The 18,312-nt window shown below is 45.2% G+C and overlaps 2 protein-coding genes and 1 long non-coding RNA gene across 8 annotated transcripts; 1 reads left to right on the top strand and 2 right to left on the bottom strand.

Annotated features, from left to right (window-relative positions):
• Window positions 1–222: 222 nt before the first annotated feature.
• On the bottom strand, window positions 223–2,496 carry LOC121694887. The gene is made up of 2 exons (XR_006025930.1): window positions 2,405–2,496; window positions 223–2,035 (listed from the first exon to the last, which is right to left on the bottom strand). It is a non-coding gene; the product is annotated as an uncharacterized LOC121694887 (long non-coding RNA).
• Window positions 2,497–7,057: 4,561 nt separating this feature from the next.
• On the bottom strand, window positions 7,058–11,355 carry trim13 (tripartite motif containing 13). Of its 4 annotated transcripts, none has more exons than XM_042075018.1 (2): window positions 11,200–11,355; window positions 7,058–8,891 (listed from the first exon to the last, which is right to left on the bottom strand). In XM_042075018.1, exons 1-2 carry the CDS (start codon window positions 11,281–11,283, stop codon window positions 7,665–7,667), a joined length of 1,311 nt encoding a protein of 436 aa, XP_041930952.1. In that variant the 5' UTR covers window positions 11,284–11,355; the 3' UTR covers window positions 7,058–7,664. The 4 variants fall into 4 exon arrangements, with proteins under 4 accessions (XP_041930952.1, XP_041930959.1, XP_041930965.1 ...); XM_042075025.1 differs by lacking the exon at window positions 11,200–11,355 and adding an exon at window positions 9,678–10,393; XM_042075031.1 differs by lacking the exon at window positions 11,200–11,355 and adding an exon at window positions 9,277–9,645.
• Window positions 10,606–17,873, top strand: spryd7b (SPRY domain containing 7b). 3 transcript variants are annotated; one of them, XM_042075206.1, is made up of 6 exons: window positions 10,606–10,766; window positions 11,268–11,384; window positions 11,654–11,820; window positions 14,942–15,044; window positions 17,590–17,691; window positions 17,722–17,873. In XM_042075206.1, the coding sequence occupies exons 1-5, from the start codon at window positions 10,661–10,663 to the stop codon at window positions 17,685–17,687; spliced, it is 591 nt and encodes a 196-aa protein (XP_041931140.1). In that variant the 5' UTR covers window positions 10,606–10,660; the 3' UTR covers window positions 17,688–17,691; window positions 17,722–17,873. The 3 variants fall into 3 exon arrangements, with proteins under 3 accessions (XP_041931140.1, XP_041931133.1, XP_041931124.1); XM_042075199.1 differs by having other exon boundaries at window positions 17,590–17,717; window positions 17,748–17,873; XM_042075190.1 differs by having other exon boundaries at window positions 17,590–17,873.
• The last annotated feature ends 439 nt before the right edge of the window (window positions 17,874–18,312 follow it).

Genomic DNA, 18,312 nt, shown 5'->3' with positions numbered 1-18,312 from the left:
CCAGGACGCCTGGTCACCGTTGGCTGTTGTCGGACATAAGGAACTGCACAGTGGGCGTGGCTAAACCAAGCGGTGGCGAATGAACACTATTCTGGTGTTAAATCTGGAGGGATGATGAGCCATTAGTTTTACACTGGCAGGTGCACTGGGAAAGTAAAAGGGAGTTTTTTTCTTTCTCTCTCTCTCTCTCTCTCTCTCTCTCTCTCTCTCTCTCTCTCTCTCTCTCTCTCTCTCTCTCTCTAAAACTTCCGTTGTCTGTGTGACCATAGAAAGTATGTCACAATGATGATGTGATCACAGATTGCTAAGAGTATTTATTGCTCGTGTGAGTGATCCAATCTAGGCTACTCCATGGAGACTGGACGTCTGTGTGTGAGATTTAAATGTGGCAGTTCTAGTAACAAAGCGTGCAACAGTCTTTTTGAATTTACACACACACACCTGTTAAGCTCTGATTACAGCTTGTAACTGTGTGTTAGCTTCTGTTTCTGTAAACTGATGGGTCAGCTACAGTGCCCAAACATGACCTACTGTATATTTTAAATGGTTGGTAACACATGCGAATGCACCATTTTAATCCAAACAGTAACTACATGTTGAGTAGCATTGGTGGCTCGCTCTGCCTGTTTCACATGACCTGGCAGGGCAGCTACTCGCTAGCCTGCTAATCCAGACAGACAGTGTGTGTGTGTGTGTGTGTGTGTTTATGCATGGCTCAGAAACAGTGGTAATTTAATGATGTCTATTAAGACACAGGGCCTGTCAACACAGAAACGCAAGACCTCGCGGCCTGTACAGTCAGTGAATCAGGATTGCCCTGCCCTGTAACCACACACCCCTGTGACCAATCATGGCCTGATCAGCTTGATGATCTCCTGTGTGAACGAGTGACTGGTGACACTCACCTGAGCAGGGGTTGGTGTGGTCGGGTGGAGGTGTGTGTGTGTGTGTGTGTGGAATGGAGTTGTTGCAGGTGTATGCCTTTGGGCCAGAATTCATGTTAATCGGATTTAGATAATTTCCACTTCGGCCGTGTTGTGACTTGACTCGACTCACAGAGGACAACTCCAGTTCCTGGCCTCACTACACACACACACACACACTCGTCAGGACAAAATCCAGGAGAATCCGCACGGCCCATACCTGTCCTTAGTAGTTTAGCCCCCCAAGACTTACAGTAAACACTTCTCTAATTAAAAAAACAGTCAGTCACAGTGTGTGGGTGAGTGACAGGAGAGCCTACTATGCGCTGTGCATTTGTGGCCATGAAAGTGTCTATATATGAGTCTGTCCATGCACTTATATCTTCTGTTTAGACCAAAGTTGGGGGGGGGGGGGAACAATTTGGTCAGGGACTAAACAGCCAGGGATCTGTTCTTAAACAGAAGGCAGTCACTTACAGCCTGTTCTGCCACTTAGGAGAATGACAGAGAGAGGTGGCCTACTCTGTCAGATCTTAACGCCAAACTCTTACAATTTCTTATACAATATGTAGTGAAGATGCGTGCAGCATAATATATATATATATATATATCATAATGTATTATAAAACATATCCTAATACAGGGTGAATTATGTCATACTTTGTGTTGTGAAGTGTTCCAAGTTGAAAACACCCCTGAATTACTCAGCATTGATAAACTAGGGCATTTGGCCCTGGGGGTCGTGTGTTGGTGGCTTACACTCTTTCATGGTTCAAATTGTCTTTGTGCCTGCACTGTACTGCATGTGATTGCTAACCAGGTTCTGGCATTTGCCAAAGAGTGTGTGTGTGTGAGCGAGAGAGTCTCTGTGATCCTCGGGTTTGCCTACAGAAATCCCAAGGTGGCCCCGGGTGATTGGTGCTACTGTGGAGTGGGAGGGCTTTATTTTGGCCGGGTGGTTGAAACAGGAAGTGATGCTGCCCACACCTGACGGCACGCAGCGGCTCCTGGCTCCCCCGTCTGTCGTCTCTCCTCTGTGTGTGTGTGTGTGTGTGTGTGTGTGTGTGTGTTCACTCATAACACAATCTGTCTCTGTTTCAGATGGAAGAGTCCTGGATTGCTCTTCACCCTGAGGAAACAGAAGAGAGAGGAGAGACAGTGATGGTGTGAGAGAGAGACAGACAGAGAGAGGAGAGGAGAGACGGTGATGGTGTGAGAGAGACAGACAGAGAGAGAGAGAGGAGAGACGGTGATGGTGTGAGAGAGACAGACAGAGAGAGAGATGATCTCCAAGTGATGCTGTAGCAGCACAGAATGGTTTGTGGTTATGCTGAGATGCAGGCCATACTCTGCTGCAGCAGTAATGCTTAGGACCCCAACAAAAGCCTGTGTGTGTGTGCGTGTGCGCGCACCCATGTGTGCCCCTTGTGTTTGTCTGGCTGCTTCGCTATAGCAGCACGTAAATATTGGAGTTACTCAACGGATGAAGCCTCCAATATTGATTGTGCTGCTGAAGTAAGGCAGACCGTATCCCACGGCAACTCCGTCACCAAGTCCCGATGACTCACTGGAAAGGGAACCCCACTGGGACTCACCACCACCATCTGCAGCTCCATCTCACCTATGCACGGGGTCAGGAAGAAAAGCTGCTGGTAAAATATGCAGGAGAACTTTTGGTGTGTGTGTGTGCGTGCGTTTTCTGAGTGAATGTCAAGAGTGTGAAAAGCCAAATTTGAGAGTGCACAGGGTTCAATGTGCAAATGTGGAAGATGCATGTAATACATATAATATTTAATGTGCCTGGGTTAATTGCATGTAATACATATAATATTTAATGTGCCTGGGTTAATTGTAAAAAACATGGTGTGTTGGTGTGTTTGAAATAGTCATGTAAGAAATGTAGAGTTGAGGAGTGTGTAAGAAGTGGAGAGTCTTGTAGGAAGTGGATGTATACACCAAATTACCTGTGAGTATTTTTTTTTTCTTTAAAATACACATTTCAAATGCATGGAATCAGCTACTTATTTGACAATTGTCTTGTATTCTGAAATAAAACAAAAATAAAAAAAAGCCTGAGTGATGAAAACTTGAACCCCGTGTCACTGCTCTTTTTCATGAAGCACACACGCTCTCAAGTCGTATTTCACTGCGCCGGAGTTGCCGCCCATGTTTACATCTCATAATCGGACGCTCAAGCCAGCTCCGACCCGCAGACGAGCTCTGACGTGCCGCAGAATAAAGTGTTATTCGAGATAGTCGGCTGGGTAGCCTGCAATCTTTAAAAGACAGTTCAAGTGCCCTGTGATGGTTATATCCAATTGATGAACAATTGTTTCTTTCCATATCCGAAATGTAGAAAATTAGTTGTCTTGATAGTTTATTGCCATGCCGATTTGTACCGTGCAAATTGTCCATGACTCTTACCTTTCTACCCGGCTTGTTACCAGTTAAGAACGGGACGAAAATCCAAATCCTAGAGATCTAAAAAGAATAAAATAAAACCAGGGCTTAAAGTTCTCGTGCACAGTGCCCGAACTTCGACGTGGGTCGGGTCATTTAAGATGTGAAAATGTATATTAGGCCCTATGTATTATGTATAGGCCTTTAATGGCTTTGAAAATTCCTGATAGAATTTAGAGAATTCACATTGAGTTGTATGTATGCATTTTGAGGGCTTGTGTTTCTGATGCAAACAATAGGTTTGGAGATGTAGGCTTGGTGAGCACCGCTAATTTAGGACGTAAACACTGACCGGCACTACGGCTGAGATCACCTCACCCGGAGATCCACTCCTATCGGTTTGGAGCGCAGCGCCAGAGTAGCCTATATCACCCGGAGATCCACTCCTATCGGTTTGGAGCGCAGCGCCAGAGTAGCCTATATCACCTTTCACTCTAAACAACTGCAGACGCTGCTTTGCCACGCGATGGTGGTTACAGACGCACCTCATCCGACATGGTGATGTATCTCCGGACGCCAATATGCACCCGTGGTTATCTATGGACACGTGGCCTAATTTGTTCACATTCTGAGGTATTTATTTAAAGTGAGAGGGTAATGGTGCTGTGCGTTCACATGTCTGGTGCGCAAAGCACTGAAAAGTGCGTCAGGTATTTTAAAGTGGGATAAACATGACATAAATAAAATAAAGACTGCTTTAAATAAAGTTAGCTTTCATAATCATTGCGAGCTGCGGGTATCACACATATCCTATATGCACTTTACGGATCAAAATGCATATCTAGACATCAATGGAGTTGGGCTAGCCCCTGATGAAAAAGCATCTGCCAATCTATAGGTCCAGTCAGTAATTCTACATGTTCAGTGGTCTAATTCTAATGTTCAGAGAATCTAAAGTCTGCACCAAAGATTCTAGAATCTTGACTATGGTTCGATCTCCATTCTCCCATGGTCGGAATCGGACATTATGCGACCCTGAACGCACTCTCGACATTTTATCTCATCATGAGTTATAGTTCGATGCACAAAAATGACAAAATCACATACTTTGAAATAATTCTACAGGCTATTTAACTGTGTTGCCTGTGGTTTTGATAGGCACCCTTGGGCCTTGAATGACATCGTGCACTGACAGTGTCGGTGTCCATCCGTGTTTTGCATGTGTGTTGTCTGGACATATTTGGGATTGCCTACTTATTTTTTTCCCTATATAAATATTTTGACTTCATGCACTTTAATACGTTGTCATTAAGCGCAGAGAAGTCTGAAGACTGTGTGTGTGTGTGTGTGTGTGTGTGTGTGTGTGTGTGCCTGTGAGAGAGACGGTGAAAGCCCGCATGCATGTGAGGGACAAATAACCTATGTTATTCATCCTGGATTTCCCCATGAATATTGTACTTTTAAACGTGAGGCTTAGAAATACATATTGATATATGTGTGTGTGTGTGTATATATATATACAAAACAATATTGTGGTGACTGTATGGCTGCTGGTTTTGTCTATTGCGACAGCCTCAAAGGGGGATTGAGTTGCGCATCTTACATTTTGAACATGTTCTTTCTTACAGTCATTCGCCAGACTACCAGTCATCAGTATTTTTCTCTAATACATTTATATAAAAAAATAATGGATTTTATCCATTATTTTGTTATTTTACAGACTTCAGTGAAACAAACAGAATTTCCACCCTCGCAAAGCAGCCTGATCCGGCGAGAATATTGGATTTAATGTACTTGTGTTGAAAAGTCGTCAGCATGGACTTTCCCCTCTCTTTATATTATCTATAGTTTTCAATCGATTAGTAACATGTTTTTTCTTTGAAATGAAAAACATTTTTTTTACCATTTACACACGCACCTAGCCTATGAATTGTGCATATAATTACACTGCAGCTGTAAAATAATGCTAAGAGAACCTGGTGGTTCTAGGAACGGTGCGAATAATATTGAAATTATTGGTGAAGTAAAAAATATTATTTTATTAAGATGTTAAAATTGCTTGGTATTGTTGGATCAGAAAAGGGCGCGTACGTCTGTGACAGCGCAACTTCAAGAGTTGAAATAAGCGAGTAACATCGTGTTATAACGTTTACTACACAGAGCTTACAATAACATAAAAAAATAAGACAGGAAAAAAAAACAGGAAAACACGATTGAAGGTAGGGAAGCAGTTACATTGGACTACAACTAGTCTAGAGGTGAGAGGAACTTAAAATGTCCACTAATCCATATTGGGTCAATTGTTTCAAAGCCTTACTCTGTAAAATTATATTTAAAATAATGTTTTCGACTGTCCAGTTCATCCAAATCCAAAATATGATACATAACTTTGGCAATGCATTTGGCAAGAAGGTCATATTCGAGAAAACCTTACACATCAGACGGCAAGGATGATCCCATTTCTTCATGAAGTTTGTTTTATTCGATGTATTTAAAATTACATAACCACTATTTATATAAATAGGTTGCGTTGAAGAGGGGGATGGTAAAAAAAATCAACTAATTTTTCTTTGATCCGGAGTTTGCCCGGTAACAGGGGGCTATATATATACGTGCAGTGACGTGTGCAGGGAGCCACGGTCAGTTGTGACGACACGTGCTCATTTTCTGAAGTGATCCTGGGATTTCTGTCACTACGCTGTTTGGAAAAATAATAAACACATAGGTGATTACTTCGAATAATGAATCACTGTTTTAACGTGGCCTAACGGAGGACACTGCACGGGCCTTTACTTGGCGATAGGCTCCACTTCTATAGTCTATCACTGATTTGGCAAGTCAAAAGAGAAGTTATAACCCGGCACCATGAAATGGATGTGACTGCATTTTATAAAGAAATCACAGGGCGTCTAGTGCAGTTTTACGGTGAGAGGAGGAAGAGCTTCCCCAGCTCGGCATCCCTGGAGCTGGGGTAGGAAGGTGCGTAAGTGGGCGAGTGGGTGAGAGAGAGAGGCAAAAGGGAATGTGAGGAGGTGGATTTGGGAGCTATAGGCACTCGGAGGCCCTGTGATGAGCCTTATGCCTGGCATCATCACTCTTGTGCTTGTACTGCAGTACTACACACACACACACACACACAATTCCTGCAGGTCTTCACAGAGATAAACAGGCTTAAAACAGTATATTTAAACGAAAATGCACTAAATGTTCTCGGACATGTGTCAGAACATGCCATTATCAAGTAGGGAAATGGTCAGAGGTGCACAGAGGCACAGTTAAACAATTTATGTTTATTTAAAGGTGGTGCATTTGGAAACGCTGAAAAGTCTTTTGGCCAAGAGCATCGACAAATCTTTCCCCCCTTCTTATAAAATGGCAGGAAACATTTGTGTATTGAGATGCTATTTCTCGGCTTGCACGGGTCTCGCGCTGTTATGCAACATCCAGCCTGCGGGAGGCAAGGCGAAACCACCGAGGCGCGTGGGGATGTCGGAGAGGCATACTCTCTCCTCTGCATTATCTCGCTCTCTCTATATATATAGATAAACTAAAATAATGTCGGTATTATTCTATAGTACAATTTAAATTCCAACTTTGTTTTTAAAATTGTTTGTTAATTGTGTCCTATAACATCCCACAATGGGCGGAAGGCACAGAGCGCGCGCCTGGCTGAGCAGTGAGGGAATCCAGGCTTACGTAAACAAATGAACCGATAAATGAAAAGGGGGGGAAAACTTATTAAACTGCTTATTTTATTTTGTCAAAAATGCAAGGCTCGGTATAAACAGAGAGGTGCCCGGGAGAGGGGAGGGGGGGGGGGTGATTTGGTGCACATGCAGAACGGGAGGCCTATATGGACAGACCGGGGGAGGGCGTGTGTACATCTCTTATAACAACACAAACACACATTAAACTGACACATTCAGAACACATATTAACAAGTAAAAAAAGAAGCGTAAAAACAAATGTCTTCACTGACCTACATGTGCCCTTACTCGGCAGTTGGAGTTTAAACGGACCAGCAGCAAAGGCTAAAGGCAGGTTTCATCAGATAGACATATTACATATTACACTGAAGTTTGGTTCTGTTGTCATTGGCTGAATAAAACGGCCGAATTCAGTTGCGTTTTGTTTCGGTAACGTTTCAGATTATATTCTGAGGCGGTGGACATGTCATATGCTCTGGATGATTCAACTCACCATATTATAACGATTTAGAAAACACAATTTCTTCACACATCTGGTGAAACTAAACTGTTAAGGCTAGTTCAGGAAGGCTCAATCAATACCGCAACAACAACAACAACTACTACAATCGAACAGGCTGTCAACGCATTCACATCAGCTGATGAAGTCTGCACTGGTGTTAATAAGGTTTAGGATACAGTTCTGACAGAACTCCACCAGGAAGGCGCAGAGCCCCGCCGTCTCTCTCCAGCAGCGCCCGGCTAGGTGGAGGACCTCTTCGGGCGCTGGCAGGTAAGCTCGACTCAGGGCAGCCACTCGTTCTGGGGTAGTATGTGCGAGACAGTCCACCGGAATTAGAGACACGAAGGACAGGCACACAACACACGCGAACAGGACGAATCTCCAGAGCGCGAGAGGGAAGCGTGGAACAGCTGGCGCAGCAGGTGACCGGTGAGCGTTGCTCTCGTGCGGGGCGCAGAGGGTGTCTACATCACCGAGCCTCACTGAATCCCACTGCTGCACGTCAAAGTTTCGAACGAGGGGACCTACGTCGACGTCGTCGTTCCGAGGAGGTGACGGCAGCGGCGTCTCTTTGATTACGCGCAGAGTCTCGCGAAAGTCCTGCATTTGCTGAAGGAATGCGAGGGGGTCCGACAGGGACCTGAAGGACTCAGCGATGCTGAGCGCGCGCCTCTGTTCCTCCAGCACCGCACGCAACTTGCTGATCTCCGGGTCGTAAGTTTGCATCACTGTCAATTTTAGAGTCTCAAAGTCGGACAGAATCTCGCTCCGCTTGTGCTCCAGCGCGCGGAGAAGTTTATCCAGGTACTCGGTAACCCGGTCGGCGTCTCTGGACACGAGCTGCAGCGCCTTCTTCTTGCTGCTCTCCAACGCTTCCAGGCACGAGAGCACCTCGGCGCTGCGCCAGTTCTCGAGCCCGCGGAACAGCTCCTCAAAGGCAGCCCTCTCCTGCTCGTAGGCGTCCTGCAGGGCGCAGAATTTGTGTCCCTTGTGGTCGCCGGTAGTGGCGCAGAAGCCGCAAATAAGTTTCAAATCGGTGGCGCAAAAGATGTTGAGCGGTTGCCCGTGATGCTCGCGGCAGAGGGACATCCTCGGCAACACGCGAATTCGGTTGTATTTCTCAACGATTCCCCGCAATGAGTAATTGACTTGCAAGCTCGCGATGCCATTGTGGGAGGTTTCTTTGCGGCAGGTGGGGCATTTGAACGGGGGGCGCCAAGTGGGACCTCGCTGTCCGTCCAGGATGCCCTCGAGGCATTTTCGGCAAAAGCTGTGGGAGCAGGGGAGAGCGCGCGGGTCCTCGAAGAGACAGCAGCATATTGGACATGTCAGGTCCTCCTCCAGTAACTCCATGGTTTTCTGAAAATCCCAAAACATAAGAAGACGTGAGAGAAACATACATAACTAGCCTGGTCAATAAAAAAGCGCACGCTCATCAGTAGTGATGCGCGCACGCTACCCTGCTGGTTCATACCGCAAGTAAATGCCAAGTAACGACTGCTGTCAGAAGCGCAACTAATTTGCGCGCGAAAATGAATGAACGCAAGGTGTGCAGCTGCTGCTGATCATCTGCTGTTTATCCAAACGTCCAGATAACAACGGATAGTTGACTTTAACTAAATGTATGAAATGGCACATCAGTAGGAGGTCGGTTGCACAAATAACGCCAAGCTGCGTCGACTCCATCAGCGAAACGCGCATTTTTAGAAAAGAGTGGAGGACCGCTTCTCTCCTGTCGACCTACTTTTTTTAAGGGTGTCCGTGTTGGATCATTATTCTCCGAGACGACATGTCACGCGATCCCGAAGAAGAGCACGACACCACAGCATCTTCTTCAACTAAATATAGCGCGGAATGATAAGGACCGTTAAGTTCACTCTCAAGTGAACTCGGATGCGCGGTTGCTTCATTTATAATAGACCACTAGCGCTTCCTCTCGTGCGGTGATATCCGAGGGAAAAATCACAGGCACGCGAAAAAAAGATGCCACGTTTACCATCCCGTTGAAACCGTGACGATTTGACACCATCTACCGTTACTAATTTCAAATGAAACAGCCCAGGTCCTGCTGGCGCGGCGCTTGGGATGGTTATGACAGATTTTTGCAGACGGAAAGCAACATGCAATTGGACCAAAAGCACTCACCAGCTGCCGGGGCGCACTGCGCTCATTGCAATCATGGCGCTTGTTGCTGTGCAGACTTCGCCTTTCCCGCGGTGAAATGATTAACCTCTTCGTGTCTGCAGAATCATTCTACCGAAATTGAAAACGTCACTTTCGTTGATGTGTCTAATACTTTTTGACACGTCTGTCCAATGCCTAAGCAGTTGTCCTAAACAGATGGTCTATGGTTCGCGGGGTGCTCTCCACTTGGCAGAGAATTCCCCGTTTTTCTCCAGTGAAGCATAAATTCAGTTGATCCCCAACACATGTGACGGGGAGGGGGGGTTGTTGCTATGCAAAACATGACAACGTGAGAGTCTGTCCACCACTCGATTCTTGCCCGGTTTCTGATCACGGCCTCTCCACAGACAGTACGTCATTATTGACGCTGATCAATTTAAATGCACTTCACACTGGCGTGAAAACTCGTGAGAAGCTTAACTGGAGGCACAACAAAATTTGCTGAAGCAAAGCCTTAAAGGACTCAGTCTCAGAGTAAACCCTGCACTGTAAAAGAGACCAAACAGTTATTATCCAAACGGCAGCTAGAATGTTTGACGAATAGTATGTAGCCTACCCTAGTCTGAAGTCCGCATTAAGCTGCATTATTGTCATCTATGCAATTAATTTATAATAAAGGTGACGCAGTAGCCTACATTTGAGTCTTAAGCTCTTCTGCATATGACCGAGCCATGTGTCATGGACTTGACACATTGATAACCAATAGCTGCACAGTCACGTGTAAAAATATTTTGACCTCGATTTTTCTTCCCTTGTTTCCATGCCATCAGGAAGCGCGCCCCATCTGAGTCAGCGCTCTCATTGGCTGTGTACGTCATCATGTAGGCCACCCCAAACCGCGAGGAGTCGCTATTTCTATCTGAGCGTCTCTCTTCTGGCAACAATGATTCTTTAGTGTACTGTTTGTTATGTAACTTCCGCCATCCCTCCACGAAAAAAAAAAAATGGCCTCACTGTTTTCGTGTTGTCTGGGCTGTTGTGGGGACGGAGGCTCGGGACATGTACCCCTCAAAGAGATGCCAACAGTTCAGCTGGACACGCATCAAATGGGTAAGGAACAAAATTCATACCAGATATGAAGAGCTCTCTTACTTCATACTGTTGTGTTTTAGCATTAGCAATAGCATTACTTATCCACGGCAAAAGCGAAGCAGTACTTCTAAACCGGTCTTCAAGAGCCCTAGGCAATCATTGAAGATCAAGGTTGCACATCTCCGGATTGTAACGTTAGTGTTTAAAGAACATTCCTCTGTCGTTTATATAGTTGTCGACAGATTTAGAAATTGCGCATCTGGAAATTGGCATGTGACAAGTGTTCTCCAGCTAGCCAGTTGTTCACTGATAAGCTACATTAGCTCGCCAGCAAATCAGTCAGTGCGAGGCCAGACATGAGTAGTTAGTTCGTTACACATAATGTTGCTCCCTAAAGGTAACACACATAGTTTCTTTTACAAGTTGAGTTTATCTTTAGTGAACTACATACCCAAATTTTGCTGCGTGGCACGGTCAGACAACCAATGGTCTTCTGTTTTGGGATTTTATTTTTTTCAGGAACGGATGTGGTCATCGTCAAGAGCGGCAGAAGGATATGTGGGACCGGAGGTTGCCTAGCCAACGCCCCTCTCCATCAGAACAAGAGCTATTTCGAGTTTAAGGTTCAGTCTACGGGTAGGTGCCATCTATCAGGCAGGTGATAAGGCGATGCATGAACTTTGCCCAGCCAACCTCCACCTTGAGAAGTGTCGCTCTACAAAAAATGTTGTTGTCGACAGATGCCGCCGCTAGACTGTCATAGTCCTCCAGCCACAATATGTCTAATAGTACATAACCTAGCTAGTTCAGATCAAAGAGTACATTTAATTGTAATATTATTGTGTTATTGTAATATGAATGTCTGGTCTCTCTCTCTCTCTCTCTCTCTCTCTCTCTCTCCACAGGTGTGTGGGGAGTGGGCGTGGCCACTCAGAAAGTGAACCTGAACCAGGTTCCGATGGGTCGGGACACTCACAGCCTGGTCCTGAGGCATGACGGCTCCGTGTACCACAACAACGAGGAGAAAAACCGCTTGCCTGCCAACAGCCTTCCACAGGAGGGAGATGTTGTGGTGAGTGTGTGTGTGTGTGTGTGTGTGTATGAATATGCTCTTTTGATCCTGTGAGGGACATTTGGTCTCTGCATTTATCCCAATCTGTGAATTAGTGAAACACACTCAGCGCACAGTGAACACACAGTGAGGTGAAGCAGGAGTGTGTGTGTAGGTGTGGTAGGGATGTAAGATACTGAAAATTATCGATTCTGGGTACCCAAATTGATACCATTTAAAAAGAAAAACAACAACATGTCTTTATGCCTAGCTTCTCAATGATAATACTTTAATATTAAATGTGTAAATCACGAGATTTATCAATTTTAATGGTTTTCATTTTACCTAAGCTTACTTGCAGAACCGATAATAGCAGTTCTTCACCAACTGTAAAATTGGGCAAAAAGTGAGCAAGACAACCTTTAGACACAGGAGATACTACAGCTGTTGACATCAATACAGTGGGTCAAGTGTTGGCATCCCTTCTAGGCTGATGATCTCTTAGTTTGGTTCAACAAAAACAAAAGTCAGCAGTCAGATAATTTGAGTAAAGAAATCGATGATGGGGATCCGTTTATGCTTTATGTTGTCAGGTTTTCTGGTGAATCAAGCCAACAGAAGAGACTAAATATCTTTTTAAAGCTGGAGACGGACAAGCATCTCCCAAGATAACTATCGACGCAGAATGCAAGAACTGACCAGTGTGCTTCTCACTGCTAAACTTCAATGGGCTCTGTGCACTTGCTTACTTGAGGTCGGCAAACCAGTTTCCTGTTTGTTGGCATCGCAGTCAACAAGCACCTGAAGAGGAGTGCTACAGTTCTACCAAAACGTGTGCTCACCGAAAATCCTTCCCTCCTTATTTTGTGCAGCCACTGCACGTAGGCGGGCATTCTTAGGAAAACGGTGGAAGCTAAAATCGCTTTTATAACAACTTGAAGCCGAGCAGTGGCACACAGCAGTGCTACTTAGAGCCACCCACGGACATTAAGACTCGTGTACATTGTATTTCTTACGTTTTGGTTCTAAAGCTCTCATCTTCAGGTGCTTGTGGACAGCCATGAACAGGAAACTGGTTGTCTGACTTCAAGTAAGCTAGTGCACAGAGCCATAGCAGTCTGCCTACAGTGGGTAGTTAGCTTGTTAGCTTAGCAATGGAGATTTAAAGTGCAAGACTGCAGTATGCCTGGTGGTGGCACATTTAAAGGGAGAGAAAGAGAGTGAGTGGCTAAATCCCGATCTCATCCCTAAGGTCTAAGCCCTGAAACCTTAAACACTTAACTGACATCCGTCAGTAAGTGATCAAGTTTGCGAGGGTGTAAGGGTTCAACATGCTAATAACAGGAATGGGACGGCACTTAAATTGACAACCCCAAAAACGTGTTGTTGTAAACATGGTTGTGTTTCCATTTTATGGCAGTTATTTACTGATGTTTTTCAAGCTTCCAGACTCCCATTGGGTAACCCTGTGTTTCACGTCACAACACTATGAATTGTAGGTAATTCCCTTGAGTAGGTACCGCCCTTCGGAAATGGCACAGAGAGGGTGTGGGCGAGCCCTTATGCACTTCTGAATATTGCAGTGGCACAGCCCTAAGCACCCATGAAGTTGATGGGAACGTGCATCATAGTTTGTGAATCCTCAAAGGGAGAGATTGGGATTCAGCCAGTGAGTGAGTGTGTCTGACTATTGCAGAGTAAAACAGCAGGTCTGGAAGCATGTTCTCCTGTGTCACTTTGATACCTTAGAAAAAAACAAGCACTGTCATGGTCTGAATTGTATAGCATCAACTTGGTTTTCATCGTATCTGTGCTTGCGCTTGTGCGTGTGTGTGTGGTGCCGGGAAGGGGGGGGGGGGGGGGGTGTTCAGCACCATTTAACTCTACACTCTAAAGCAACCCATTTAACTCTACACTCTAAAGCAACCCATTTGCTTGTATGTGGAAATTCATCAGTAGCCTGTCGTAGTAGCCTGATGTAGCCATACTCAAAATTCTATTCAGAATTTGAGTCTGGAACCGAAGCATTGGAACGTGATTTATGGAGCGTGTTTCAATCGATAGAGGGAAAAAATGCCTCTGCACACAATTGGATAAACCTAACCAATCAGAGCAAAGAAATAGCCTACTGTGAAATCCAGAGAAATGTTATCCTTCTTCTGACAAATGCCTTAATCACTGTTTTCTGTTCATTTTTTAAAGTTATTGCGCCGGCAATATCTTGTACAACTGACATGATAGTCAGTTGTCAGTGACAGCTACAGCTACAAGCTTTTTGCCGTAAACAAATTGAACCGTAGCACACTCACGCCACCCAGGCCATGTAAATGAATAGGCACCATTGCTCACCTGTCCATCATCACCAGGCCATGTAAATGAATAGGCACCATTGCTCATCTGTCCATCATCACCAGGCCATGTAAATGAATAGGCACCATTGCTCACCTGTCCATCATCACCAGGCCATGTAAATGAATAGGCACCATTGCTCATCTGTCCATCATCACCAGGCCATGTAAATGAATAGGCACCATTGCTCATCTGTCCATCATCACCAGGCCATGTAAATGAATAGGCACCATTGCTCATCTGTCCATCATTGTATGAAGCCTGCCCGGACGATTCCATTGGTCCATATGATGCTCAAGTTTTCATAGAGGCTTGTCAATGTAAAAAGTCCAGACCGAACTTGAGACCCGACCTCAAATGTTATGTGCGGGGCTAAGTACAGGCTGGCTTTTCAGGTTACTGCTGTAGGTATAAGTATAAGTATATATACTCTTTTGATCCCGTGAGTGAAATTTGGTCTCTGCATTTATCCCAATCAGTGAATTAGTGAAACACAGTCAGCACACAGTGAGCACACAGTGAGGTGAAGCACACACTAATCCCGGCGCAGTGAGCTGCCTGCAACAACAGTGGCGCTCGGGGAGCAGTGAGGGGTTAGGTGCCTTGCTCAAGGGCACTTCAGCCGTGCTTATTGGTCGGGGTTCGAACCGGCAACCCTCCGGTTACAAGTCCGAAGTGCTAACCAGTAGGCCACGGCTGCCCCCATAAGGTAGGTGAGCACTGTACATTCGAGCTGGCTTCCAGACTAGTGCATTAGCCTTAACCTGTGTGTGTGTGTGTGTGTGTGTTCCAGGGTGTTACGTATGACCATGTGGAGCTGAACCTGTTCCTCAATGGGAAGGACATGCAGTGTCCAGCTACTGGCATCAGAGGGACTGTGTACCCAGTTGTTTATGGTAAGACTGTGCGCACACACACACACAGATAGACCGTTTAACGTCTGTAATGTCATAATCTGAATGTCAGGCAGTGTGCATGGCTGAGTTACTCCATCGATACACACCATATTAGGACTGCTAGTAAGAGTTAGGTGACTTGAAGAACACTTAGGAGGAGTTTGCAGCTAAACTAGAAGTGATTAGATTAATGTAGCCTAGTGTGCAGTCCAATCCCAAATGTCCTTACGCTGAATTCTCTAATCCCAACCCACTGCACAGGGTATCAAATCCACATGCACTTCACAGGAACGTTGATCACTACTGTAAAACAGTTTTATTTGGAATGTCCTGCTAGTCTCATGTTGCCATAGAGACTAGGTCCAATGCATTATCCACTCAAAACTATTTAAAATATCCACACAATTTTAATCTTTAAACAATACATTTCTTTGTAAATGTTAAAAACACAAATTTCAAGTTCTCTCTACTCACAAATAACAAATTGCCCAGGCTGTGTACTATGATTAGGGTACTGGTAAAGATTTTACTGGCATTTACAGTTATGAATGTCCACATTTCATCAGCATTGCACTGACTGTAATTTGCTGAAAACTTGGTAGTAAGAGGATAAAATTATTTATATTCAAGCTGCTAGTTGGCTACATTGGATGGTTCAAGCACACGTCAGTTGAGTTTTCTCTGGTGGAAAAACCTGTTGTGAAGTGATGTGTCTATATTCCGTAGCTCCCTACACACGGTTCCCTCTGGTGAATTGATGTGTCTATGTTCCCTTTGCCCTGAACACCTACAGAGCGGAATCACACTTAACATGGATGAATACCCTGTGCAGTTCACTTCATATTGAACTATGAGGCGATCAGAATGTACCTCTATTGTGTACACACACACACACACACACACACACACACACAAAGCGCTTTCAGACATACGTGTAAGACCGGAGGTTCTGCCGATGTTAAACGGTGGGGCCGTATATCTGAACGACATAACCGGTCATATGGAAGTCTGAATTTAGGCGGTTGTTCTACTACTCCCCCCCTAGTATTTCCTCCGGACATTATGTAAATGTGCTGTGTCTGAACGAGGCGTAGAACATGCGGTTAAAATTCACACCTAGTGAGAGGGCGTGTTGGTGACGTTTCTTTCGTGCGTCCATGTGGTTAGATTTGACTTAAATGCCAGTGTTATGATGGAGTGGCATAATGCTGTCCAGAAAATCTCCGACCTGGAAAGATGCAGACATCACGGAGCTACTGTCCATGAGGGCAGACAGCATTTTGATAGAACACACGAAGGGAACGTCAAGAGACGTTGTAGCCTACAACTGCATGGCAAGGCCAAACGAATTCAAAAGACTGAATCACCATAAGCAGAAGGCGCTGAAAAGGCAGTAGCCTACAGCGACGTCGTTGACGACAATAACAGGAGTATTTAATAAATTGTTAGCCAACACGGTTTTCTGTTCATTGATACCTCGCTGAGCTCGCTGATATTTGTTGAGCATAAATATGCCTAGAGAAAATGAAAACGAAGAAAAGCCAACTTTGTTCCAAGCTCCTTACGTAAATGCAATAGACACATGGGGAGAGGATGCTTTTGGAAAAAATAATCCATGAAAAAACGAACAACTTCACTGTTATGTTAGTATTTTGTTTGTTGCTTAAAAACGTTGTATGATGGCCTTGAAGTCTTGAGTTGGCCTACTGAATTGGCTGGTAGCCTACCATAAAGTTTGTGCATGCTCTCTCTCCAACGCAAACCAGATGTGGGGTTCTATAGCCAAGTAATTCTGGTACATAACGTTGAAAACATAAATGTGTTTATTCGAAGCACACATACAAATACTGTTTGCTTACTTGACTAGCCTACTTCAAGTATTGGCCTACGCACAATAGATTTCTCTTCTTTAGCCTACATAATGCATAGGCTACACTTTGTAAACAAAAAGCAGCTGTGACAGGCAGCGGCCGCATCTATTCTGCGTCATATCTCGTATCTTGTGAACTCTACAAGCCCCCACCCCTCACTCGACAACCACACGGAGATTCTGTAATGTGCGTGTATGTCGTTCACACATACGTCCGTATAAGGTCAGTATTAGGTCCGCAGGTTAGCATATCTGAATCATCCGAAGGGTAGGACCTCCATTTGACAAACCTCCGCATGTACTCCGGAGGTTATATCTGAAAGTGCATACACACACACACTGCAGTTATCTCTGATATCTTTAGATATGGCAGATGTTTGCCTAACAGACTGCATGAGGTTGATTCTACCCCAGTGCACATTTTGTCAAATGTAGCCATGGTCCACAAAGGCATCTGGTGGTCAGATTTATTGTTTTTTAAAACTGATCCTAGTCGGCACATGTAAGAAGATGCAATTAACAATTTTGCCACATGAGGGCAATGTGAGATGTAGACAAATGCAGTGTGTGTGTGTGTGTGTGTGTCTTTCCATAGTTTGAAAATGTAGATGTTGGTTGTGGTTTAAGTTTAACTTTTTGTGTGTTCTTTTTTTTTTTTGCCTGTGTCTCTTGCAGTGGATGACAGTGCCATCTTGGACTGCCAGTTCAGTGATTTCTACCACACGGCTCCGCAGGGCTTTGAGAAGATCCTGTTTGAACAGCAAATCTTTTGAACCTACACACACACACACACACACACACACACACACACACACACACACACACACACACACCCCACTCTATGCCTCTTTCTGTAATTGTCTACTCTAGGTGACTGGTGTGAGTGTTATCTGCTGTTGTTCTGGCTTGTTGTGATTGGTTGGGAGTGACTGTTGACTTTTTGCTCATTTTAGCAGAGCTGGGTAACATCAGCATGTTGGGTCTGTGTGTGTGTGTGTGTGTGTGTGTGTGTGTGTGTGTGTGTGCACGTGGTGAGCGTGCGTGCGATTTTCAAGGGCGGCTGGGCCACACCTGAGCCAGGTGTCTCAGGCAGGTGAACTATCTGACCTGATGAAGTAGGGGCCGGAATGAAAACCAGAGACGCTCCGCAGCCCCCCCCCCCCCCCCCCCCACACACACCCCACACACACACACACACACCCACCACACACACACACACCCCCCACACACCCACCACACACACACACACCCCCCACACACACACACACACACCCCACACACCCCCCACACACACACACACACACCCCACACACACACACACCCCACACACACACCCCACACACACACACCCAACACACACACCACACACACACACACCCCACACACACACACACACAC

This window comes from Alosa sapidissima, chromosome 2 (assembly GCF_018492685.1).
Source record: "Alosa sapidissima isolate fAloSap1 chromosome 2, fAloSap1.pri, whole genome shotgun sequence".
NCBI lineage: Eukaryota > Metazoa > Chordata > Actinopteri > Clupeiformes > Clupeidae > Alosa > Alosa sapidissima.
The sequence above is the reverse complement of the archived record's forward strand: the minus strand, read 5'-3'. Positions and strand labels throughout refer to the sequence as shown.